This window comes from Phyllobates terribilis, unplaced genomic scaffold (assembly GCF_046119375.1).
Source record: "Phyllobates terribilis strain yellow unplaced genomic scaffold, ASM4611937v1 Scaffold_1__5_contigs__length_1240528914, whole genome shotgun sequence".
Lineage (NCBI taxonomy): Eukaryota > Metazoa > Chordata > Amphibia > Anura > Dendrobatidae > Phyllobates > Phyllobates terribilis.
Genome location: NW_027362761.1, coordinates 1,034,625,081 through 1,034,652,511, shown reverse-complemented (window position 1 = coordinate 1,034,652,511; position 27,431 = coordinate 1,034,625,081). Strand labels below are relative to the sequence as shown.

Genomic DNA, 27,431 nt, shown 5'->3' with positions numbered 1-27,431 from the left:
ACTACTCCTGTCAGTCTGTCTAAGGACCAGCCTGCCCGCTCACCTGGGAGCGCACCTCAGCTACCTGCCTGCTTTCCTGAGGTCCGACGGTCTGCCTTACAACTCCGGTCAGTCTGTCTATGGACCAGCTTGCCCGCTCACCTGGGAGCACTTCTCCGTTACCTGCCTGCTTGCCAGCCCGGAGGCTCCGCTGTCACGTGCTGTGACCACCAGCTACTCCAGACTCTTGCCCGCTCACCTGGGAGCGCTTCTCCGCTACCTGCCTGCTTGCCTGCCCGGAGGCTCCGCTGTCACGTGCTGTGACCACCAGTTACTCCAGACTCTTGCCCGCTCACCTGGGAGCGCTTCTCCGCTACCTGCCTGCTTGCCTGCCCGGAGGCTCCGCTGTCACGTGCTGTGACCACCAGCTATTCCTGAGACTCTTGCCCGCTCACCTGGGAGCGCTTCTCCGTTACCTGCCTGCTTGCCTACCTGGAGGCTCCGCCGTCACGTGCTGTGACCACCTGCTATTCCAGAGACTCTCGCTTGCTCACCTGGGAGCACACATTCTTCATCTGCCTTGCTAGCCTACCTGGAGGTTCAGCCATCACAGGTCGTACCTACCCTTTATCCAGAGACTGCCCCGATCACTTGCCGTGTCCTCCTGCCCGTACACCCAGAGACTGTCCTGGTCACCTCCTGTGACTACCTGCCTGGTCGCCACCCGCTCCCTTACAAGGACCGCCCCCTTGTATTGTAGCCCAGAGGTTCCGCCTCCCAGACCCATTACAGTTACTTCATTGCAAAGATATTCACATTTGTTGTTTTTAGAGGGCAGTATGTGAAATCTCTACCTTCAGACCAATTAGGCGTGCTTTCAGAGTCTTCTCTAGGGGTGTACTTTTTCACCACTCCCTCCTAACAATCATACGCAGCTGACCTAGGAGTCTGGTAGTGTCAGACATTGCTGATTTATGTGTAGTGCATACAGCGTTTGATTGTGAATAGGTTTGATTATTTTTGATCTGGAATGGGGTCTGATTTTACTTAGTCTGACATCTGTATTAGTGTAAGAGGTCTGGTCTAGGTCTAAATTTACTGTATTTGGTCTGAGATTTGAATTTTGGGGTATGGTATCTATTTAGGGGTTAGGTTTGAGGTCTGAATTACACTAGGTATCTGGTCTGCACGCTAATTTTATTTTTGGGTCTTATTTGACCTCTGCATTAATTTAGGACTCTGGTCTACAGTTTGAAATTATTTTGAGGTGAGATCAGGGGACTGAATTAATTTTGCAGTGTTCTTCAGCGCATTTGTAAGATTACTATGGAACCCATAATTTTATATTTTCACCCCTGCTGTCATCTACGTTAAGGACCTTAGACTCTATTACATTTTCAGCATAGTATCTGGGTATAATAAAAGTGGCTTATGTGGCAACAGCAAGATGGCACAATTAAATGGGTTGTGGGGCATATAATATTGATGACCAATCATTTTCAGATTGGTGGCGGCCTGACATCTGATACCCCCATGATCAGCCGTTAGCTTCGGCTGTGGCCAGATGTAGTCCTTGAGTGGAGATGAATCTCACAGATCTATTAAATGTGTAGCAGCCACGGATGAGAACTAGAGATCAGCTTATACTCAAATTAATGTAGACTGATCTGCAGTTCTCCCCCTGAGAAAGCTAATGTGAAACTGTTTACTGGATACAGCAGTTGTGACACAATCAGAGATTTTAGATGTAGTATGTAGCAGAGGCGGCTCACAGAAGAACATAAATTAAAAAAACAAAACAAAGCATCACAGAACATGAAACAGCCTTACCAACACCAGGTCAGATTACCAATGCACTAGCAGGATGCAGCAGATCCCCATGATAAAGCCAGTGGCAGCACAGGTACAAAATACTAATGAAATGACCACTCATAGACCTGACAATTCATGGAGGGGGTGGTTGCCTAGTATTAAAAATGGACACAGATAAGGCTTGCATAGGATGCCAGTCACATAGGTCCGTGTGATGCACAGTATTTGGATTACAGCCTATTGATAATGCCCATATTATTAGATCAGGCAGGCTTCCCAGTACTATATAAGTGCACCCCACATGATAGACACCCCTAATCACCCAACCAACAGTAAAGGGCCAAGGTGCTGTATGGATAAAAAATGGAAAAATGTGCAATAAAAATCTAAAAATTAATGTATAAAATTCATGAGATATTGGTTGACATTTTAACCAAAATACGCAAGGTCGAAACCCACGTCAACGGTCCTCATACTTGCGAGTCCAAGTATGAGGACCTTTGACGTGGTTTGCGAGGCTTCTGTTGATAGATAGGTCCACCTGTGGAAAATATGCACATGTTAACTGGACAATATAATGAAATACACTGGTATTTCAGTGTATTGTGCCAAGAGATTGAATAATCACAAGTTCAAGTCCCCTAGAGACTAAAATAAGGTAAAAAAATAAGGTACAAAAACGAACATAAGAAAATGTAAAAATTTAAATCTCCCCCTTTTTCATTTGTTCCATAAAAAATCTAATCAATAGAAAATATCCAGTACAATTCAAATTACAATATCACATTATCATCTCCCACAATAAAATGCCAGAATTCAGCTTTTTGACTTGATTGCTCACAAAAATGAATTGAAATTAAAAAGTCATCTGAATGTTTGCATTCTAAACTTGCAAAATTGAGGTATGAGATAAAAGTGTCTCATATATATACCATAAAGTATCGAATTGATACCTTTATCTTTCTCTGGTGTTGATGAATAAATTCACTATTTCATATCCTAGACATGCTTAATCTGTCTCTGGGGACATCTGATTTACACATTAGACTAAAGTTGATGGAATACACTGATGTCTGGCCACCCAACTCTCCACCAACAGATGACTTCGGGATGGAGAAGAATCTGTCCTGTTGAATTGCCAATACTTTTGTTCTCCGGAAGATACGCCACTACCAGAGGCGTTTGGAAGCGGCTCTCTTTTGTGTTTATGTACAGGGGAGTCATTAGTGTATATGGGGAAATTACAGCATTACATTGCACCAATTTTCCTGATAAAGATGATACAGGTACAATGCTCAGGCTTTGAGTAAAGCTAACATACGATGCAATAGACAACAAACTTGCCTCACAAAAGTTGTTGACTATAGCTAGGTACATTGATGACTAGCTGAACCCTGGTCAAAAACTGTTTCTCACTTAGGAGAAGGACTAATTGTAGAAAAAAATACAAGTATAATAACTGTCACTTAGGTTTTACTTCATCGAACAATGCTACAATTCCATTTCCATGATAGTGTTGGGTTATTATTTACATCGGCTCTCCACCAGTCAGGAGAATATGGGTCATAAGTCCCATGTTTCAAAGGAGAGGAAAGTAAGTATGTGCTCTGTCACTGTATTCACACACTGTGACTACAACGCATTGTGCTCAGTTATGCTTATCAATCTTGTTGAACTTAAAAAAGTTGTCCATGTTATTATTTTTTCACTATGTGTCTAAAAACTAATAGGCAGGTAGTTGCTAACTGCCTACTTGTTGTACCCGATGCCAGCACAGAGCTGGTGATTCAGCTGTTCAATGTCAACAGAGCAGCTCTTTTTCCACCGGCTGCTCTGGTGACAGGGGCATTACTGCTGGCTTCATGCTGATTGGCAGGCAGCTTCCCGAAGTTAGGAAAAAAAGCTGCTGCTCTGTTGATGTCATGTCAGCTGAAGCCGTTGAATCGCCAACAGGAGCGGTCTGTGACTGCTCTGTGCCTGCAGAGATTGGCGCTGGCACAACAGGCAGGTAGTTAGCAACTACCTGCCTGTTAGTGCTTAGGCACATTGTAAAAAAAGTCCTGGATCCCGTTTAATCCCGGAGTCCGTAAAAAAAATTCCGGATAACCCCTTTAAATGGAGCAGCAGTGTGTATGTTCAACCTCTGCTCCATTCAAACAGGTTCTTGCATCCCCTGTTTTTCAGATCAAAGGGGTTCCCATCAATTGGTTCCCAATTCTGTGTAGAACCCAATTCTATGTAAAACCTATTGTGTGTAGAATCAATCTTGAGCCAACCTTTTTACTTTTTGGAATCCTATGAAAACTTTTGTAAAATAATAGTAATATCTAATATGTCACTAATTAGTATTAAAAATAAATGAATACATTATATAGTCAATATTCTTAGGTTTTTGACTTTCAAAAAAAGTCAATATTCCATGAAATTTTCCACAGGTTTGTGAAAGAAAAATATATCTGCAATAAATCATGAGAAAATGTAAGATACATTTTTAATCTGTTTATTAAGTAGAAAGTTTCAATATGTGGTTTGTTAATTAGGCAAACAATGGTGATTGCATGGTTTTGCTTTGCAGATAATGATTTTGCAATTGGACGTAAGAGATAGCTGAGAGTCATAATAAACCAACTCTGAGACATGTTGAAGTTTGATGAGACTGCATCGTATTCTTTTGTCTAGAAAAACTATGGTACATATCAGATATTTAAGATCGTTCTGTAGCAGCTCAGCACCAATATGTTTACTCCATCTGCCATTTCCTTTTTCAATGTAAAACCCAGATACTTCAGTTTTTAGCACCATATACAAATACCCACCTCCTACAGCTTGATCATTATCAACTGGGCTTAACAAAACAAAAGAACATAAGAATGAATTACACAAAAAGTTTATCTAAGCTTCAAAAAGACATTACATTAAATATTTATGTAAAAAGAGATAAAATTAACACAATTAGAAAAAGCAAATCGATATAATTGAAAAGAATATAAAATGTACAAAAGTAACACAATGTAAAATACAATACAACAAAAGCCTTTAGGTGGATTGAGGCATCTGTCTACTTCGGATGTGATTAATATATGCATTGGTCCAAGCACATTGTAGGAAGAAACGAAAGGTCAGTTGAAAATGATTGCATGAGGTTTTAGAGGGAAAACCCTCACTTTCTTAGTCACGCTTACAAAACTGGGTGTAACTGTTCCCAGCACACGAAAAATGCTTACATCATGCAAATAGTCTTTCAAAGCTGACATGAAGAACAGAATATATTTCCACCATGATGGTATGCAGTGCTGTGGTCAGTCTTGTAGCAGAATTCCACAAAGTCTGTCCAGTAGACATTATATATTAGAGTATGACTGTGCTGTCCTAATGTAGGGCTTCATCTGTGTAAAGTAATATAAAAGGGCAGCCATACTGACTAATACCCTCTCAATGACGTGGTGTCTGGACCAACCAAATGTTAATGGAAGGATTTATCCAATGTCTCCTGTCATAATGACATAGTTGTACATCTGCAACACTGGCAGCCCCTAAATAGAATTCCATGTTTACAGTGTAAAAGTGCTCTTCCTCAGGAGTAGGAGCAATATCTTGTATGTGCTTTAAATATTGATTGATTTAGTCATCCATTTATCCTTCAGTGTTCCCCTTGCACTGGCAAGCGCACTCTTCGTGGTGGTCCAGAGCCACATCTGTCAGTGACTTCTGCAGTATTCTTGAACCAGCTCTTTGCTTTACCTGTAGAACCTATTTAAAGGATCCAAAAATGACAGATTAATAAAATTGGTAGAAAGATTTTACAATACCTACAGTACAGACCAAAAGTTTGGACACACCTTCTCTTTTAAAGATTTTTCTGTGTTTTCATGACTGTGAAAATTGTACATTCACACTGAAGGCATCAAAACTATGAATTAACACATGTGGAATTATATACTTAACAAAAAAGTGTGAAACAACTGAAAATATGTCTTATATTCTAGGTTCTTCAAAGTAGCCACCTTTTGCTTTGATGACGGCTTTGCACACTCTTGGCATTCTCTTGATGAGCTTCAAGAGGTAGTCACCGGAAATTGTCTTCCAACAATCTTGAAGGAGTTCCCAGAGATGCTTAGCACTTGTTGGCTCTTTTTCCTACACTCTGCGGTCCAGTTCACCCCAAACCATCTCGATTGGGTTCAGGTCTGGTTACTGTGGAGGCCAGGTCATCTGGCTTAGCCCCCCATCACTCTCCCTCTTGGTCAAATAGCCCTTACACAGCCTGGAGGTGTGTTTGGGGTCACTGTCCTGTTGAAAAATAAATGATGGTCCAACTAAAAGCAAACCGGATGGAAAAGCATGCTGCTGCAAGATGCTGTGGTAGCCATGCTGGTTCAGTATGCCTTCAATTTTGAATAAATCCCCAACAGTGTCACCAGCAAAGCACCCCCACACCATTACACCTCCTCCTCCATGCTTCACGGTGGGAACCAGGCATGTAGAGTCCATCCGTTCACCTTTTCTGCGTCGCACAAAGACACGGAGGTTGAAACCAAAGATCTCAAATTTGGACTCATCAGACCAAAGCACAGATTTCCACTGGTCTAATGTCCATTCCTTGTCTTCTTTAGCCCAAACAAGTCTCTTCTGCTTGTTGCCTGTCCTTAGCAGTGGTTTCCTAGCAGCTATATTACCATGAAGGCCTGCTGCACAAAGTCTCCTCTTAACAGTTGTTGCAGAGATGTGTCTGCTGCTAGAACTCTGTGTGGCATTGACCTGGTCTCTAATCTGAGCTGCTGTTAACCTGCGATTTCTGAGGCTGGTGACTCGGATAAACTTATCCTCAGAAGCAGAGGTGACTCTTGGTCTTCCTTTCCTGGGGCGGCCAGTTTCTTTGTAGCGCTTGATGGTGTTTGCAACTGCACTTGGGGACACTTTCAAAGTTTTCCCAATTTTTCGGACTGACTGACCTTCATTTCTTAAAGTAATGATGGCCACTCATTTTTCTTTACTTAGCTGCTTTTTTCTTGCCATAATACAAATTCTAACAGTCTATTCAGTAGGACTATCATCTGTGTATCCAACTGACTTCCGCACAACACAACTGATGGTCCCAACCCCATTTATGAGGCAAGAAATCCCACTTATTAAACCTGACATTGCACGCCTGTGAAGTGAAAACCATTTCCGGTGACTACCTCTTGAAGCTCATCAAGAGAATGCCAAGAGTGTGCAAAGCAGTCATTAAAGCAAAAGGTGGCTACTTTGAAGAACCTAGAATATAAGACATATTTTCAGTTGTTTCACACTTTTTTGTTAAGTATATAATTCCACATGTGTTAATTCATAGTTTTGATGCCTTCAGTGTGAATGTACAATTTTCAAAGTCATGAAAATACAGAAAAATCTTTAAATGAGAAGGTGTGTCCAAACTTTTGGTCTGTACTGTATATCAAATGTGCATGAAAAATACATGATATTTACATTTCTCACTAAGACAATCCCCGTTCTATATGTCTTATTATGGTAATCCATATTCCCCTATATGAGTATGAATGGGGGGTGGAGTTGCCATCCAGCCATGTTTTCTCTTGTCTCCATTAGCCAACTAGAGTTGAGCAAATCTCCCAAAAATTCTATTCAGGCAGATTCATTCAGTTCAGGCTTGAAGATTAAATTCTCACCTCATAAATTCGTTATCAATCAAATCTGCAAGGAGGAGGTTTAAATAGCAATAAACTATTATATATGTATAATATGTGTATATTATATGTGTTGTACCACAGCAGCTCCCCACCGGGACTCTTGATTGTTCCTCTTCGACCTCCTTCTTATTCTGGGCTTCTCGCTGACTAAGCTCCACCTCGTCACATCTATGACATGTATCGCCTCCCCTAGCTACCGCTTGGGGCCTAGTCAGCATCAGTGCCGTAAGATACTCAATGAGAAGAAGGCAGAAGAGGAGCGATTGGAGAACTGGGCAGGGAGCTGCGCCAATGAGACAAGGAAAGACAAAAAAGGTGAGTATAATAGTTTGTTGCTTAACAGTTTGTTGCTTTGTAACCCTTCCCAGTTCTCAGAATCTATAAAAAATGACTGCTGGCCTCATATTTTGTTGAATTCACACAAATCAAATTTTGGAAACATTGTAGTGAAATTGATTCTTTCATAATTGATTCGCTCATTCCTACAGACAACTTGTTTAAAAGGAACCTGACAGCTGATACAATATATGCTGCCCCATCTATGGCAGCATGTATTAGACACTGACTTTATGCTGTGCACATGCTGCGGATTATCATTGCGAAAAAATACGCAGCATGTCCATTAATTTTGCGGACACGCAGCGTAATTGCCACCATTGACTTGCATTGAATCGCATAATATCTGCATGTGCACATGCAAATATTAAGCGATTCAATGTGCGGATGGTACCTGGGTCTGGAGAAGAGGAGACACTCCTCCAGACTCGGGGGTACCATAGAACCTGTTAAAAAAAGAATTTAAAATAAAAAATAAACATATACTTACCTTCCGATGGCCCCCGGTGTTTTCTCCGCTGCGTCCGGTCTCCCTGTATCCCGCGGTGGTCTAAAAGGACCTGCGGTGACGTCATTTGGTCATGTGACAGGTCACATGACTAAATGACGTTACCGCAGGTCCTTTTAGACCAACGCAAGACATGGGGAGACCGGATGCAGCGGAGAAAACACCGGGGGGCATTGGAAGGTGAGTATAATGTTTATTTTTAATTTTTTTTACTATTTTTATTCCTTTTTTTAACTATTACTTGGTCACACTAGGTAAAACCATGCCGGTTGCATGGATTTATATAGTGTGACCAAGTTGTCAAGCACTTTTCCCATTGATGCTAAAATCGATTGGAAAAGCGCTTGATAACCCGCATGCAGAAATGCATGCAAAAACGCTTGACAAGCGCTTCTACCTGGCAGGAAAAACGCATGTAAAATCCGCGTGCGCTTTTCCTGCTAGGGAGATGCGGAAAAAATCTGCAGCATTTCTGCATCGTGGGCACCTAGCCTTACAGTTCTTATTTTGCACTGACCATGAGTTACAGTCTAGCATGAACTGCGCTCTTGAGATCTCTCCAGAGTGGCTCAATGATACTGAGCTCAGGAGACTGAGATGGCCACTCCAGAACCTTCACTTTGTTCTGCTGTAGCCAATGACAGGTCGACTTGGCCTTATGTTTTGGATCGTTGTCATGTTGGAACGTCCAAGTACGTCCCATGCCAGTTTCTGGGCTGAGGAGTGCAAATTTGCCTCCAGTATTTGCTGAAAAAATGCTGCAATCATCTTTCCTTCAACTTCTACCATGTTTCCTGTGCCTTTGTAGCTCACACATCCTCAAAACATCAGCAATCCACCTCCGTGCTTTACTGTAGGAATGATGTTCCTTTCATCATAGGCCTTGTTGACCTCTCTCCAAATGTAACGTTTATGGTTATGGCCAAAAAGTTCAATTTTGGTCTCATCACTCCAAATTACCTTGTTCCAGAAGTTTTGAGGCTTGTCTGTGTGCTGTTTGGCATATTGTAGGCGAGATATTTTGTAGCATTTGTGCAGTAATGGCTTTCTTCTGGCGACTCATTGCTATTGGGCCAACCTACAAATATCAGCCTGCAGCTGCCCCAGTAGTGGTATATCATATTTGATGCGCCGATCCTGGTGCTTAGTCACAGCTCTTCTCGAATGACCATCTGGGTAATTGTTTTTGGGGCTAGTAATGGAGAGGTGTCAGTCAGACACCCCGATTACTAATCCAGTAGTAAAAATAAATACACACACACAGAAAAAAAAATTATTTGAATAAAAACTCCCCCACACTAGCCCTCGCTCACCAATTAATTAATAAAATGATCCCACAAAGTAATCTACGTTCATCTTCTTGTCTCTGGTGCCTGTGAGTAGCAGTAAAGCTACTGCTAGTCACTGGCGCTGGCTGACTGCTACTCTCATCAGCACCTCCTGCTCTCTCTGCTATCAGCGATAGCAGGAGATGCTGAAGACAGTAGTAGTCATCTGCCAGCGGTAACATTGTTCCCGCCAGTCACAGGTGCTGTTTCACACGCTGTCCTCTGTGTGACAGCGTGGGAACTCGCAGCTGTCCATGATATCCAGCGGCTGTGACCGGCGGTGACTTCAATCAGGTTACTGCTGGTCAGAGCCACTGTCACACAGAGGACAGCGTGGGAACCTCCAGCTGTTTGGGCCCCCCATTCACTTGAATAGGGTTTGGGTTCGGGATCAACTTTGGGTACCGTTCTGGTACCCGAACCAAACTTTTTCTATAAAGTTCGGCAGAACCCGACGGACCCGAATATCCAGCCATCCCTACTAGCCACTTATGAAGAATTTGCAGTCATCCTTGGCTTCAATCTCATCTTTCTCCTGTCATAGCTATGATACATTATAATAAGACACTGAAAAGTGCCCTTGATGAAGCTCCACCCGTCTACATGCAGTGAATTTCTATTTCTGCTTATATGGATAAAATCACTTTCAGAGGAAGACTTCATCTATTATAAATTTATGCTCAAAACATAAAACTCTGCCCTTCACCTCTCCAAACATATCTTCACTACCCTCATCACCTCACTATCCAACAATCCAAAATGACTCTAACACTTTTTTACTCTTTCCTCAAGTGCAGGCCCCTATTACCAACCCCAGTCATTCAAAAGGAGATTTTCTCTCAATACTCTAATAGCTTGGATTCCCCTGGCACTTCATCAAGTTCACTTTTGAGCCGGTCATGGAAGAAGAAGTTATCTTTCTCCTTGCTTCTTCTTGCCCTACTACCACCAGTGACCCTATTCAATGACATCTCCTTCAGTCCCTCTCACCTTCTGTCACTACCCACCTAACTAAAATATTTAAATCTTTCTCTTTTTTTCTGGTATATTTCCCTCCTTTCCCTTCAAACATGCCATCATAATCCCTTTACTAAACCCGAACTGCTCTGCTAACTACAGACCTGTCTCTAATCTCTCCTTCATTTCCACACTCCTAGAGCACTTGGTTTACACTCGTCTAATCCACTATCTTTCAGAAACTCTCTTCTTGACCCCTAAAATCTGAGTTCCGCAATTTACATTTTACAGAAACACTATATACTGCCCCTGTTGGACAAAACATCAGCAGATTTGGTTTTCAGTGCCAAGTCTTTGTTGATGATAACCAGTTATACACATCTTTTCCTGACATCACCTCCACATTATCACAAAATGCCAGTGACTATCTGTCTGCCGTCTCTAATACGTTGTCCTCTCTCTATGTGACACTGAATCTTTTCAAAATTAAACTTCTTGTGATTTCTCCCTCTACTAACCTACCTAAACTCGATATTGCCGTTTTCATGAGCAATTCTATCATAACTCCCAAGCAGTACACTTATTGTCTTGGGGTTATATTTGCCTCAGAACTTTCCTTCACCAACTATATTCAATCACTTACTCATGTCACCTGCACCTCAAAAACATCTGAAGAATCTGACCTTTTCTTACCTTTGACACTGCAAAAACTCCTGTTGCTCTGATTTATTCTTTGCTGGACTGACTCTAATTGGTCTCCCTCTTAATAAACTCTTTCCTCTCCAATCTATTCTGAATGCTGCAGCCAGTCATATTTCTGTCCAGCCACTAGACTGATGCTTCCATCCTACATCCTTAATTCCACTGATTGACCATCCACTACAGAGTACAATATAAACTTATCACTCTCACCAAAAAATCTGTCCACAGTTAGGCACCACCCTACATCTCCTCCCTCATCTGTCTAGCACCTTACCCATCCTTTCTGTTCTGCTAAATATCTAAAACTAACATCCTCTATGAGCCAAGCCTCCTACTTCCGATTAATTCTCAGATCCCTACTTTTAAGCATGCTCTAAAACATTTTCCTTTGGTCTGTTCTCCCTTTTGAAATCTTTCTAAGAACATGGTCCATTCTACCATCTGTTTCCACACTCACACTGCATGTACTCAATAGCATTTTGTTAATGTACTTATAAATATACTGGCTGATGACCGGTCATGCAGCTTTATTTAAGTACCCTTATTTATTATATTGATATATGGACCATACACTACAAGCATTGTTTACATTTGTGTCACTCCTTCTACCTTATAGATTGTAAGCTTGTGAGCAGGGTCCTCACTCTCTTAGCAATTATTTAATTATGTGTTACTCTATAATGTGTTATATTGCTGCACATGTCCCCTCTGATTTGTAAAGTGCTGATGAATATGTGGACATCATAGAAATAAAATAATTATTATTATTTTTATTATTGTTATGTGCCAACAGAGGAAAAATAAACCTGTTGGACACAAACCAGAATAGGACCCAGACTTGGAGCTTCTACCTGAAGATCACAGCACCTTTAAGAAATAAAGCATATTAGTATGCTTCGTAACGCTCTAATTTAAAATTATTTAATACATTTTTTTTTAGATGGACAACCTTTTAAAATAATATATCTATATATGATCAAAGACCCTTAATATTAAACAACTTGAATTGACTTAGAATGTTGGAAGAGAAAACAAATGCATACCTCATGGTACTTCTTGGTGACTTTGGTCGAGGTGCACTGACATTCACCACAATTGTGGCTGCAGCATGCACAGTTTCCTCCACATCGTTTCACTAGGAGGCAACTTGGCCAAAATATGGCATCTGTCCTTTTTAACTCCTCCCGTAAAGACACAGAGAAGTTACGTGGCGTACAGCTATACAGCCTCACTTCATCTCTCATAATACTCAGGTCAAGCACTAGTGAGATACAAAAAAGAAAGATACAATTATTGTGGGTGAATTCTATTTGCTTCATGAAATCTAGTATAACTGCAGAATTCATTCCAAGGCGACATTCACATTTAGTGTAGATTTACATATATATAGTTTCCAATTCTCTGAGGGCGTGAATAAAAAAAAACATCGATTGCCCTCTTCCCTCATATCCAACACTCTTGCGCTCCTCTTCTGAGTCCCCTGACAGCAATTCACACTCTCCGGATCCCACCGTGCTTGATGTGACCCAGAAGTGGCTTTTAGGGTTTGCTGTCACCAATGTATAAATCGGATGGGTGCTGTTGGAGTTTTTTAGTGGATAGCAATCGGACCAATATTACTCAATGGGGCAGTGATGATGATCCATTTTTTTCAATGACAGAATTTGTCTGTTAAAAAATTGGCAACATACTGTGAAATCGGATGGGTGTGAGAAAAAAAATCAAATGCAATATGGAGCCACAGTAAGGCATTACATTTTTACAGATACATTTCAATTTTGTAGCGTGGGAAACTGTAAATTGTCCTGTAAGTGATTAATAGCTGCTGAGTAAAAAAAGGATTGTATACAGACTGCACACGGATGATAAGTGAGAAAAAAATATCCCTACTTTTCTGGATCAAAACTCTGACCAATTTTTAAAACGCTTGTGTGTCCCCAGCCTATCAGTGTAAAGCTATGGCGTGTCAGAACCAATCTCCATATGCTTACATTGTAAAAGAAGCTTCCAGCTCATGCAGAGAGACCAGTGTGATCCGGAAAGTCTGAATTGCTGTCACGTGACTCAAGAAGAGTGGAATGCTGGAGAAAAAGGTGATTGGTGAGTGCGTTACCACACTCACTATGCTAACATTTATACAGGTTCAGAGAATAAAAAAATGAACGGCGGTGCTTCTTTAATGATCGTTCTGTGCATATGAAAGCGTGGTCAGCTTGTCTAAATCGGATACAAAAAGCTGATCATCAGGCTATCGGTGGTCATTTAAAGAAGCACTCCCATCAAAATTTTTATTCTCTAAATATATTGCAATCATCATATCATCACTGTGTACTTACAATTGCTCATTTTGCCCTTCTACCCAGCTAATTCTTCTATTTTCTATTAGATCTATGACATCACGTGATTAAAAACAGACTAGCTGAATCCTTCTAACTCTATGTAGAAACAGGAGGTCAATTTTCCCTGCATGAGTTATCACTGCAAAAGTCCCTGGCAGGGAGAGGAGGGATCAGCTGGGTCAGGAGTTAAAGAGGGGAATGATAACTGCAGGGAAAAGAGACTTATTGTTTCTACATAGAGCAGAGAAAAGAGAAGAATTAACTGGGTAGAAAGGCAAAATGAGCAATTGTAAGTACACAGTGCTATATAATATGATGACTGCAATATACACTGCTCAAAAAAATAAAGGGAACACTTAAACAACAGAATATAACTCCAAGTAAATCAAACTTCTGTGAAATCAAACTGTCCACTTAGGAAGCAACACTGATTGACAATCAATTTCACATGCTATTGTGCAAATGGAATAGACAATAGATGGAAATTATTGGCAATTATCAAGACACCCTCAATAAAGGAGTGGTTCAGCAGGTGGGGACCACAGACCACATCTCAGTACCAATGTTTTCTGGCTGATGTTTTGGTCACTTTTGAATGTTGGTTGTGCTTTCACACTCATGGTAACATGAGATGGACTCTACAACCCACAGAAGTAGATCAGGTAGTACAGCTCATCCAGGATGGCACTTCAATGCGAGCTGTGGCAAGAAGGTTTGCTGTGTCTGTCAGCATAGTGTCCAGAGGCTGGAGGCGCTACCAGGAGACAGGCCAGTACACCAGGAGATGTGGAGGGGGCTGTAGGAGGGCAACAACCCAGCAGCAGGACCGCTACCTCCGCCTTTGTGCAAGGAGGAACAGGAGGAGCACTGCAAGAGCCCTGCAAAATAACCTCCAGCAGGCCACAAATGTGCATGTGTCTGCACAAACGGTTAGAAACCGACTCCGTAAGGGTGGTATGAGGGCCTGACATCCACAGACGGGGGTTGTGCTTACAGCCCAACACTGTGCAGGACGCTTAGCATTTGCCACAGAACACCAAGATTGGCAAAGTCGCCACTGGCACCCTGTGCTCTTCACAGATGAAAGCAAGTTCACACTGAGCAAATGTGACAGACGTGACAGAGTCTGGAGACACCGTGGAGAGCGATCTGCTGCATGCAGCATCCTTCAGCATGACCGGTTTGGCAGTGAGACCATCATCCGCAACCTCATCAGGAGCATGCTTAGGCGTTGTAGAGAGGTCATACAGGTACGTGGAGGCCACACACAATACTGAGCCTCATTTTGACTTGTTTTAAGGACATTACATCAATGTTGAATGTTTGAGCAGTGTATTAAGAGGATAAAAACTTTGATGGGAGGAGGAGTGCTTCTTTAATGCCCATGATTTGGATGAGTGGTTAAACCAGTTACTACAGAGAGGAGGAATAGAAATGCAGTAAAAAATATCAAATGTATGTATGTATGTATATTAATGGTAGAAACCTGGAGGAATTAGAAAAAATAATATTGGAAGAAAGCTGTAATACAGTGGGGATAATGGAGACTTGGCTGGACCACTTTCACAGGGCTGTTAATTTATAGTGCTATAGCCTGTTCAGTAAAGAGAAATCTGCTTCTTTGTCTTGGACTGATCTTTTAAATTAACAGGTAAAATGGGTCCTAAAGGGGTTAACCAGAACAAATGAATAAGTCTGCAGTCATTATGTGACAGTTCCCGGCTCAGAAACAGAGTGACTTTTCATTTTAGAACAAACAACCCCTTTAAAGTGAATACAGAATTTCCCATTACTGAGATAGGTGGTGATAGTTGGTGCTCAAAGTTGTATGGAGAACTGTAACTGTTGTTTCAGTGGAATTTGCAGCAGGATGTCTGTCTCTAGTTTTGCCCTTCCTTTCTCTCTATAGAGCTTTAAAAGCACCAACTGGCGTCTCCTATCTCAATAATTGGAAAATCTGTCTTCACTGACAACAAATTATACCCATGAATTAAGAAGGAAAAAATAAATACCGAAGTAAAAAGATGCAAATTTCTAGGTATAGTTTATAGCATAGTATAATATATAGTTTTTATTGCACAAAGTTGCTTATTTTCATGTGCACTATTGATTTATGAAATAGAAATAAAAGCGATGAAAATAAAAGAAAAGAAAAATGGGTTCAAAGTACTCATCAAATAGACAAGTGTGCAAGAGGCCTTAAATTTTCTGTTCCCATTTTTAATAAACGGACAGGGAAACAGCAATACAATAAGGAGCAATATAGAGAGCTCTAATAGAAATGAACTAACATGATGTCTCATAGGTCAATGGAAAGGAATAGGAAGGGATGACTGTGTTTAGACTCCAAAGCTGAGCGCATGGATCTCTGTACATGGCAGCTACTTGCTTCCTTTGCTTTATACTGAGACTTGTTCATGTGAACATCCAGTCATCTGTTTTATAGAAATGCTAACATAAAAGCTTTACCCCATGGTTTGTTGTATTCTCTTCCTCTACACTAACATATTCATAAATAACCCAGCTAAGCAACTATGGCAGATTCTGCTTACACTTCAAACATTCTCACCTTTCAGAAAAGATACATGATTCCCCCAAGACATTCCCATAGTCAGACTTCAACAGTGCGTCAGTGACAATGATGTATTTGCTTGAAGTTCATGAAGCGATGCTTTGGCAGTGATATCTACTTACTATTTGTTTGTGAAAACATATAACAGAATATATTAAGTATCTTGGGGGACTTGGTAAATTGGAGGGACCAACCTATCAATACACATTGAATTTTATATCTCATTTAAAGGGGTTATCCAGGACTAAACAGCAAAAAACGAACCAAAAAACTAGTTAGCAAGTACCTGCCTACTCCATCCGGCGCTGGCTCAGAGCAGTCACTGCCGGCGATTCAGCTGCTCCACATCCACAGAGCTCTTCCTCTTCTAGGCTGTTTTGCTGACGGTGCATGACTGTCAGTGTCATGCTGATTGACAGACAGCCTCCCTCAGTTATGCAGCGGGGAGCCGGCATTAACTAGCATGACATTGTCAGACACACCCCATCAACAGAGCAGGCGGAATAGAGGCCGCAGCACTGTCAAGGTGACATCAATGGAAGCTGCAGCATCACCTGTGATCACTCTGTACCGGTAGAGATCAGCACTGAGCAGAACAGGCCGGTAATTAGCAACTACCTGCCTGTTAGTTCTTAGGTACTCAGCAATAAAATTAACATAGTCCTGGATAACCCATTTAATGGTAAATTCACATAGAATACCTGACCCTGACTATCTGTATTTGGGTGTACTTTTAAATCAGCATTAGTTTGGTTTGTCAAACTGAACAATGAATGGAAAAGCAAGACATAATAAAAATTTATTTTTCTAAAGAAACATGTCTTAAATAGTCCTGAAATTGCATTCATAAATGCTCCGTTCACAGTCTATGAGACTAAGGTAGTGAAGTGCAGCCATCTCCTTCTGTCTCATTAACAATAAATTGAACAAAAATGCTTGTATGATACCTTTTTCCTGTACAGTCAAGGTCAAAGAGATGGAAACCCACAACCATCAGGCATTTAATACCTATGAGGTGCATAGTTGATAGTCAATTGTTTTGTTTTTTAATGTCAATTTATATAATTGGAAAAACAGGATTTGTTGTGTCTTATGAAATAGAGTTTTTTTCACCCCTGGGTTTTAGTCTCTATTGTAGCAAAGTCACCTTAGCTCGAACCCCTTAAAAGGGTTTTCCCACGAACAAAAGTTCATTTTAATCAATAGATCTTGGAATAATAATAAGTTCCACAATTAAATGTATGTAAATAAAATGTTCCTGTGCTGAGATAATCTTATAAATGTGCCCCTGCTGTGTACCGTGTAATGGCTGTGTCTGACCGTGCAGGAACATAGTCTGATCATACCACATCTCCTGGGCAGGGGAGGAAGCAAAAGAGTATACAGATATTACAGCCAGGGATCGCAAATGATTCTTTCGTTGAAGTAAAACATGGCTTAAAAACAGGTAGAGAAAGGTTTTACCTCACAAAAAGAATCAGCTGCTGTAATGTCTATATACTCCACCCCACCCGCCTGCCACCCAGGAGCTGTGGTATGATCAGACTATGTTCCTGCACGGTCAGACACGGCCATTACACAGTACACAGCAGGGGCACATTTATAAGATTATCTCAGCACAGGAACATTTTACTTAAACACATCCAATTGTGGAAATTCTTATTATTCCAAGATCTAGTGATTAAAATCAACTTTCGTTCATAGGAAAACCCCTTTAACCACTGCGCACCAGAGCCTGGTTTTGCCTTCGTGACCGGGCCAATTTTTTAAATTCTGACCACTGTCACTTTATGAAGTAATTACTCTGGAACGCTTCAACGTATTTCCCTGATTCTGAGAATGTTTTTTCATGACATATTGTACTTCATGATAGTGGTAAAATTTCTTCGATATAACTTGCGTTTATTTGTGAAAAAATCTGAAAATTTAGAAAATTTAGCAATTTTCAAACTTTGAATTTTTATGCCCTTAAATCAGAGAGATATGTCACACAAAATAGTTAATAAATAACATTTCCCACATGTCTACTTTACATCAGCACAATTTTGGAACCAAAATATTTTTTTGTAGGGAGCTATAAGGGTTAAAAGTTGACCAGCGATTTCTCATTTCTCCAACAAAATTTACAAAAAATTTTTTTAGGGACCACATCATATTTGAAGTCACTTTGAGGGGTCTTTATGGCAGAAAATACCCAAAAGTGACACCATTCTAAAAACTGCACCCCTCAAGGTGCTCAAAACCACATTCAAGAACTTTATTAACCCTTCAGGTGCTTCACAGGAATTTTTGGAATGTGGAAGAAAAAAATTAGCATTTAACTTTTTTCACAAAAATGTTACTTTAGACCCAATTTTTTTTATTTTCACAGGGGTAACAGGAAAAAATGTACCCCAATTTTTTTGTGCAATTTCTCTTGAGCGTGCTGATACCCCATATGTGAGGGAAAACAACTGTTTGGGCGCACTGCAGGGTTCGGAAGGGAAGGAGCGCCATTAGACTTTTTGAATGTAAAATTTGTCTGAATAATTAGCAGACGCCATGTTGCGTTTGGAGAGCTCCTGATGTGCCTAAACAGTGGAAACCCCCCACAAGCGACACCATTTTGGAAACTAGACCCCTCAGGGAACTTATCTAGATGTGTGGTGAGCACCTTGAACCCCAAGGTGCTTCATAGAAGTTTATAATATTGAGCTGTAAAAATAAAATTTTCACATTTTTCCCACAAAAACGTTTTTCATCCCTTAATTTTGCATTATCATAAGGGTAATAGGAAAAATTGCACCATGAAATTTGTTGTGCAATTTCTCCTGACCACACTGATACCCCATATGTGGAGGCAAACCACTGTTTGGGCGCACGGTAGGGTTTGAAAGGGAAGGAGCGCCATTTGACTTTTTGAATGTAAAATTTGTTTGAATAATTAGCGGACACCATGTTGCATTTGTGAGCCCCTGATGTGCCTAAACAGTGGAAACCCCCCACAAGTGACACCATTTTGGAAACTAGACCCCTTAGGGAACTTATTTAGATGTGTGGTGAGCACCTTGAACCCCAAGGTGCTTCACAGAAGTTTATAATATTGAGCTGTAAAAATAAAATTTTCACATTTTTCCCACAAAAACGTTTTTCATCCCTTAATTTTGCATTATTATAAAGGTAATAGGAAAAATTGCACCATGAAGTTTGTTGTGCAATGTCTCCTGAACACACTGATACCCCATATGTGGAGGCAAACCACTGTTTGGGCGCACGGCAGCGTTTGAAAGGGAAGGAGCACCATTTGACTTTTTGAATGTAAAATTTGTTTGAATAATTAGCGGACGCCATGTTGCATTTGGGGAGGCCCTGATGTGCCTAAACAGTGGAAACCCCCCACAAGTGACACCATTTTGGAAACTAGACCCCTCAGGGAACTTAACTAGATGTGTGGTGAGCACGTTGAACCCCAAGGTGCTTCACAGAAGATTATAATATTGAGCCGTAAAAATAAAATTTTCACATTTTTCCCACAAAAAATGTTTTTCATTCCCTAATTTTGTATTATCATAAGGGTAACAGGATAAATTGCACCATGAAATTTGTTGTACAATTTCTCCTGAGTACGCTGATACCCCATATGTGGGGGAAAACCACTGCTTTGGTGTACGGCAGGGTTCGGAAGAGAAAGGAGCGCTATGTTGGCTGGGATAGGCAGCAGACACCATGTCACATTTGAAGAGTCGCTGACATGCCGAAACAGCAGAAACCCCCACAAGTGACCCCATTTTGTAAACTACACCTCTCAAGGAATTCATCTAGGGAAGTAGTGAGTATTTTTTAATTTTTAAATTTATACCATTGGGCAGTGAAAAAAGCATAATTATATTTTTACCACAAAAAAATATTTTATCCTCAGATTTTACATTTTCACACGGGGCAATGGGTAAAAATGGTGCCGAAATGTGTCACACAATTTCTTCTAAAAGTGGCAATACCCCATATGTGGCTGTATCGTACCGCTCAGCCATACGGCGAGATCTGGGGGGGACGGAGTGCTATTTGACAATTGGAGAACAAATTATTGTAGAATAGGCATTTGGATTTGGGAGCACAAAATTTTCTGAATTTCTTTTGGGGGGCAAGGGCCATTTCGCTTTTCCAGAGCCTTTCTGCTACCAGTAACTTGGAAGTCCCTTATATTTTTAACAGATGACGGACCTGAGTGGGGACTAGCTTTTTATGAGGACTGAGTTGAAGCTTTTATTGGGAACATTTTACGTAACATTTATCCGGCGCTCTAGGCTGAGCACTTACATCGGAGTTTCCATCTAAATTTCCAAGTGATGTAATTCAGATGAAACCCCTGCGGGATCCATTTACTGTAATGAGGCAGCAGAGTTACTCTGGACTCTGTCTGGCCTCTGTTTAGCGGTGTCCTTTTTTTCAGAAGTGCACAAAACTGTGGCCAACCGCACTTTTATGCACGCCTAAAACAAATGACACAGAGGCATCACAGGCCAGACGGCATCCACAGTGGCCTATATCTGCCTCATTACAGGGAATCTTCCGTCATGGGTTCCGGCTGAATCACATATTTCAGAGATTTACACGGAAACTCTGGTGTAAGCGCTTAGCGCAGAGCGCAGGATAAATGTGAGCAGAGCCTTACTGCGATCTTTGGGAGACATAATAAACAAATCAGTAGCAGGTGAAGAATTGGTTTTATTTTTTTTTTACGCCGTTCCTAGTGTGATATAACTGACTAGATTACTTTATTCTTTGGGTCGGTGCGATTACAGAGATACCAGATTTATATCGGGTTTTTATGACTGACAGCTGTCACACACTAAAAGACGCTTTTTTTTGCAAAATCTAGTTTTTGCATCACCATATTTTGAGAGCTATAATTTTTCCATATTTCGGCCGACAGAGTCATGTGATGGCTTGTTTTTTGCGGGACGAGTTGACATTTTTATTGGTACCATTTTTGGGTACGTGACATTTTTTGATCGCTTTCTATTCTGTTTTTTGGGAGGTAAAATTAACAAAAACAAACAATTCAGGAATTGTTTTTTGAGGTTTTTTTTATGCCGTTCTGCGTGTGGTAAAAGTGATCAGGCAGCGTTATTCTTCGGGTCAGTACGTTTACAGCGATACTACACTTACTGTATTTTTTTTTATGTTTTGGCGCTTTTACACAATAAAACAATTTTATAGAAAAAAAATTTTTTTTTGCATTGCTTTATTCTGAGCGCTATAACTTTTTTATTTTTCGGCTGATGGAGCTGTATGGCAGCTTTTTTTTTGCGGAACAAGATGACGTTTTCAGCGGTACCATTTTTATTTCTATTTTATTTTTTGATCACATTTTTTTCCACTTTTTGTTTGGCAATATGATGAAAAAGCATATTTTTTTGCTCCGTTTTTTTATTTATTTTTATTACGGTGTGCACAGAAGGAGTTAATTAGTGTGACAGTTTTATAGCTCGGGTTGTTTCGGATGCGGCGATACCAAATGTGTGTACTTTTTTTGGTTTTGTAAAAATATACGGATTTATTGGTTTAATATTTTATTTATTTTTATTTATTTTGTGTTTTTTTTTAACAGTTTAAAAACTTTTTTTTTACTTTTTTTTACATTTTTACTTAGTCCCTGTATGGGACATTAATTTTTATTTTTCTGATCACTGATCTCATGTAATGTAATAGACATGTATTACATTACATGAGATCTTCGCTGACTGTTTCACAGTCAGTCTCCTGCCTGACTTCAGCTGCAGGCTGAGCCAGGCAGGACACCATATATGGCAGATCTGGAGGCGGTCATGTGACCTCCAGCTGCCATAGCAACCCCAGGTCCTGGAAGCTATCAGGGGTCGTCGGAGAGGTAAGTAAGATGACCCCCTCTCCTTCTTCTATCTTCTATATGCCACGATCACTATAGATCGCGGCATATAGAACATAGCAAAGGGTTAACATCACTGGGACCTGATCCAATCAGGTCCCGATGATGTCCCCTGTCAGAGCTAACGCTCTGCACCGGAATCGCAGCGCTTGCAGGACCCTGGGGGTCCTGAGCGCTGCGAGACCACCCACCGTTTTTAAACGTCGGCGCTGCACAGAGCCCAGCAAGCGCCGACATTTATCTACAGTGGGCAGTCGGGAACTGGTTAACAACGGAGCTATTTTTGGCTATAAATTGGCTATCTGACAATCAAAACTTTTCACCTATCCACAGTTTAGATGACAAGTGCCTGAATGCTGGAGGTCCCATTGATTCGACCCCTTTGATGACGAGTACAGGGGTCCTGCTCTGTTCATAGTCTATGGGACTAAGGTAGTGAAGTGCAGCTATCTCCTTCTGTCTCATTAACAATAAATTGATGGTCAATTGTTTTGTTTTTTTTCATCTGCACATTCCGAAAACCATATTTTACATTTTTTTTTTAACTTTTCAACAATGTAGCCATATTTGGGCTCATCTTTCACAGGACAAATTGTATATTTCAATTGCAGCGTTGTGGGTGCATATAATGTTCTGATTAGTTTTGATAAACATTTTACATGCGCTTTTTTAAAAAAAAAATGTTTGTGTTACAGCATTATTCCAAGACCCAAACCATTTTGATCTATTTCTTTCATCAATGAGGCATGTGCCTCTTAATGAATCAGGAGCGTCTAATCCAAAGCGCCTCCAAATCAAGACCGGTGTGAAAATCGCCAGTCATGATAAATCGGGGCCTACGTGCTTCGCTTAGACTGTCAGTTTGGTCTAACAGACATCCTTTCATAGAAATTACTACTCTGGTAAGATAGACATTATGTAGCAAGCATTACAACTTCTATAGAATTAGATCACATTCTTTTAAACCCACACAATTATTCTAAAAATGAGATAATGGACGTAAAATGTGATTTTTCCCTTAAAGTGATATTATAGTATGGTAGTATAGTTATTCAAAAGTTTTCATAGGAAAGACTAAAGTTTATGTACAGAAGACAAGCTGGTATGGCCATAGGTTAACGTTACAGAACTTTGGTAATTCTATACATAGACAGAAATAGAGGGCAATAGATCATCCCGGGTGCTCAGTAGACTACCATACACAGTACCTCTAATGTTTCATTGACAACAATAAAATAATGCAATTATTCAGTGGAAGTGATAGCTGTGGAGCCAGGCATTAAATATACCACACACAAATAAAACACTAACAAATTGACTTGGACACTAACAAAGGATTTACTGAAAAGTGTCTTACACTTTGATGTGTCATACAACATGCTACACATACCTCTGGATTTTCTGCCATGGATATAGGATTTCCCAAGTAGTTGCCATGATGGTCTGTACAGTTCTTCTAAGTCCAACTGCCATCTATCCGGTTCAAGGTATCGCATTACTTCTTCCACAGTCCCAAATCGAGCTACAGTCTCACTTAGTAGTTCTAAAGGCAGAGCTGATGGGGGCAGCACTGAGGGGATCACTGGTGCTGCCTGTTGCTGTGCATAGAAAACAAAAATGAAAAATATTCAGAGACTCAAGAATTACTGAAGACTGTAGATTTAATGTCTGATTCTTTACAAAATGCATTTATATTCCAAATTAAAAAACATCACCAGTCAGCCGCCTGTAATCAGATGAGCTATATTATGCCATTGCACCCTCTAACATCTCTTTTATTGCCTACAAATGATATATCTCTTATATTGGTAAAGTCTCTTGACGAAAAAGTTACACTCAGATGGTTTCCAGATTCTAAGAAAGAAATGGGTTGATGGCGTCCCGTGATCCTTGCTGGGTCTCAGGGGGTCTATTATTTCCATAGATAATGCATATTCTTTTGCCTGTGGTTATTTTGGTTATTTTCATTGTTTAGAGGATATCTATATAAATTTGAAAGCATTAAACAATTTACAGTATATCTAGCAACTTCAGCAGGAGGTTCTCAATTTTCATGGGAAGAAATTCTAAGTACAGTGAAATGATGAAAAATATGCAATTCCGATATTATTTTCTGCCATTGTTTATACATTGTTTATTATGTGGTAAAAATCAGCTGGAAACCTGGTCCTACAGGTCAGTACAATTACTGTGATACCAAATTTGCATTTTTTTTTCTTTTATTGAAAAAAAAATTTTTGGTTTGTAACATTGTTTTCCGAGACTCATAACATTTTTACTTTTCCATCAATGGAGTTAAAAGAGAGCTTGTTTTCTGTGAGGCGAGCTGAAGTTTTCGTTGATACAAATTTGGGGTACACATAAAGTTTTGATCGTTTTTATTGTATTTTTTAAGGAGGTGTGGTGTCCAAGAAAAGGTAATTCTGACATTTTTTTTTTTCTCCTGATGGTATATAACGATTAATTAATTTTATATTTTGATACACCAAGCTTTTACACCTTTGGTGATACCAAGTATGTTTAATTTATTTCTTTTGTATACTCTATTTTTAATGGAGGGATAAAAAAGGATTATTCAAATTTTTGGATTTTTTTTAATTTATTTTTTTAGATTTTTTACTTTTACAAACTAATTTTTACCTTTTTAGTCCCCCTAGGGGACTTGAACCTGTTATTGTTTGATCGCTTATACTAAATATAGCATTACCACAATATTGCATTACATGGTGTAAATCCTGGTCTCCCATGAAGCTCAGCAAACAGTAGAAATTTAGAGGAGGACCAAGATGGCAAGCAAGGGCCTTCAGCAGATCCCCGGATGTCATAGTAAACTATCGAAACGATTATGGGGCTAATGGGAGCAGGTGCATGCTGGCACCAACTGTGATGTGATTTAAATGCTGCTGTCATATTGAGAGTGACATATAAACGACAGTGGCATCTAAATAGCTGTTAAAGACAGATGACAGCTATTAACTATAGCCTGCATTAGATGCATGAGCCCCCTCCCTATGCAGTCACCTAAGTGCAGGACATATAGTTGCATCCATATGTGCAAAAGAGTTAAAGGGGTTGTCTAGTTAAAAACAAACTGTAAAATTCACTGTTAGGGAATTAAAGCTGACATAGTTGGTATACATTTCAGGTTCATCATTTTTGCCAGGCTGGTGAGCATATATTTGTCTGGAGGACCTGGGATGTCTATGAAGAACATTGACAGCCCAGTGATTTTAGTGTGTATTATTAGTGATGAGCGAGCATACTCGCAAGTACTCGGTACTCGCCTGACCATCTCAGTACTCGAGATGCTCGGAGCTCTCAGAGTACTTGCGAGATGCTCAGGCGGATGCTCTGGTCCCCTCCCTGCATGCTTGGCACTCTTTACAGAGCCAATGAACATGCAGGGATTGCCTGCCACCCCATGTAATGCCGCAGCTATATTGGTTATGGCATTACAGTGATTGGCTGGCCGCACAAAGTCATCAGGTCTATATCAGACCTGGTGCCGCTGTGCTCGTCACAGTCACTCCGGAATCAGACAGTGTAGGGAGAGCTGCTGCTGTATCAGGGAGAGATTTGCTTGTTTATTAGGTAGTGTAGGTAGAAGAGAAGTATATTACAAATATCCATCTCAATAAACAGTCCTTCTGAGGACTAATCCATCTGCAGAGATATCAGGCAGGCAGTGTACATAGGCAGGCAGGCAGTGTATATAGCAGACTGCAGTGCATATAGCACAAGAGGCTCCATTCCAGTTCTAACCAAGGACAAATCACACAAGGTGAGATGTCGTCTCCAAATAAATAAACAACACAAACCGCACTAACGTCTATTGGGTATCGCAAGATAACTATATGAATGAAAGTATACCTAAAAAAGGGAAAATGGATACCCAGGACACATTGGAGATATATATAAAATATAATTTTATTTAGATATTATTTTACTATATAAACATTACATAATAGGTAATGGGGAGAGAGTAGCTAGAACAGTAAGGAGAGCAAGATATAATAGTCCCAATAGACAACAACAGGGCTATAGCAGTAGTCCCCAGATATAGATAAATGGTAGTACACTGATAATGTAATAATATTCGGTAAAGTGACCACAATAAAAGTCAAACTGTGGGTAGAAATCACAGAATGAGCAGCAAGATGATTATATAAAAAATAGATGCTCCATAGTAGGGTGCATAGCACCAAGTGTCAAAATATCAGGTGATCACCTGGTGATAATCATATAGTCTGCTCATTTAATCGTGGTATAAGTGCCCACGGACACAATAAGAGACCGGGGACCTATAATAACAGTTGGCTAGACATATCCATGCAAAACATAAAGAAAACTACCCAAAAAGGTTAGCATAAATACCTTGAGTCATAGTAACTGGGGACTAGCAGAGAGAGCCTGTCTGACGCCTCGGCTTCGTCAGGAGGCATTCCATTCCAGTTCTGTCTGCTGCTGCTGTTAGACATTTCTAGACATAGGCCCAGGTCTTAGGGGCCAGGAATAATTTTTTTTTGGATCTTAATCCTCCTTATTTCCTTAAAAAGCAATCCAGAGAACACCGTTTTTCTGCGCCATTTGCTTGTTGGCAGTTGGCAGGGGTGGCAAAACTACTAGCCTGACCACCACCAGCATGATCAGGCACATTGCAGCAAAGCACCCGACTTTGTGGGCCGAACCCCAAGGTTCAGGAACAGTGTCTGTGGGTGGCACCACTGCTTCTTCCGCTTTTGTGCAAGCCAATCCCCTGTCCATGGTGCATGCGAAGATGCCTCCTGCCCTGCAACTGTCGTTACACACTCTCAAGTAGCAGCATCATGAAGCATGTCTACGTCCTTGTCCCAGTGCAGCGTTCAATTGTCCATACCCGAGTCTTTGGAACGCAAGCGCAAATACGCAGCCAATGCCCCATAGGCCACACTACTAAATTACCACATTTCACGACTGCTTGCGCTTGAAATGTTGCATTTTAGGCTCAAAGAGACAGAAGCATTCCGCAACCTGATGGTGGCGGCCGTCCCTCGGTACTCGGTTCCCAGCCGCCACTATTTCTCCAGGTGTGCCGCGCCCGCATTACATAAGCACTTGTCCCAAAACATTAGCCGTGCCCTCAACAACAGTTTTTGGGAAAGTCCACCTAACCAAGGACACATGGACAAGTGCTTGAGGGCAGGGATGGTACATCTCGTTGATGGCACACTGGGTTAACATAGTGGAAGCCGGGACCCAGTCGGACCTTGGGACGGAACATGTCCTACCGACGCCAAGGATTGTGGGCCCTAGGTCAATCAGGGTTGCCCCTACAGTCTACAGCT

General features: G+C 40.7%; 1 protein-coding gene across 2 annotated transcripts in view; it reads right to left on the bottom strand.

Annotated features, from left to right (window-relative positions):
* Window positions 1-4,270: 4,270 nt before the first annotated feature.
* Window positions 4,271-27,431, bottom strand: part of PDGFC (platelet derived growth factor C) — a 388,567-nt gene continuing 365,406 nt past the window's right edge. For both annotated transcript variants that reach the window (XM_073644913.1, XM_073644921.1), the window contains exons 4-6: window positions 23,498-23,705; window positions 12,353-12,570; window positions 4,271-5,541 (exon numbers count right to left, since the gene is read on the bottom strand). In XM_073644913.1, coding sequence (XP_073501014.1) covers window positions 5,425-5,541; window positions 12,353-12,570; window positions 23,498-23,705 — 543 coding nt within the window. In that variant the 3' untranslated portion in view covers window positions 4,271-5,424. The remainder of the gene's footprint in view (window positions 5,542-12,352; window positions 12,571-23,497; window positions 23,706-27,431) is intronic.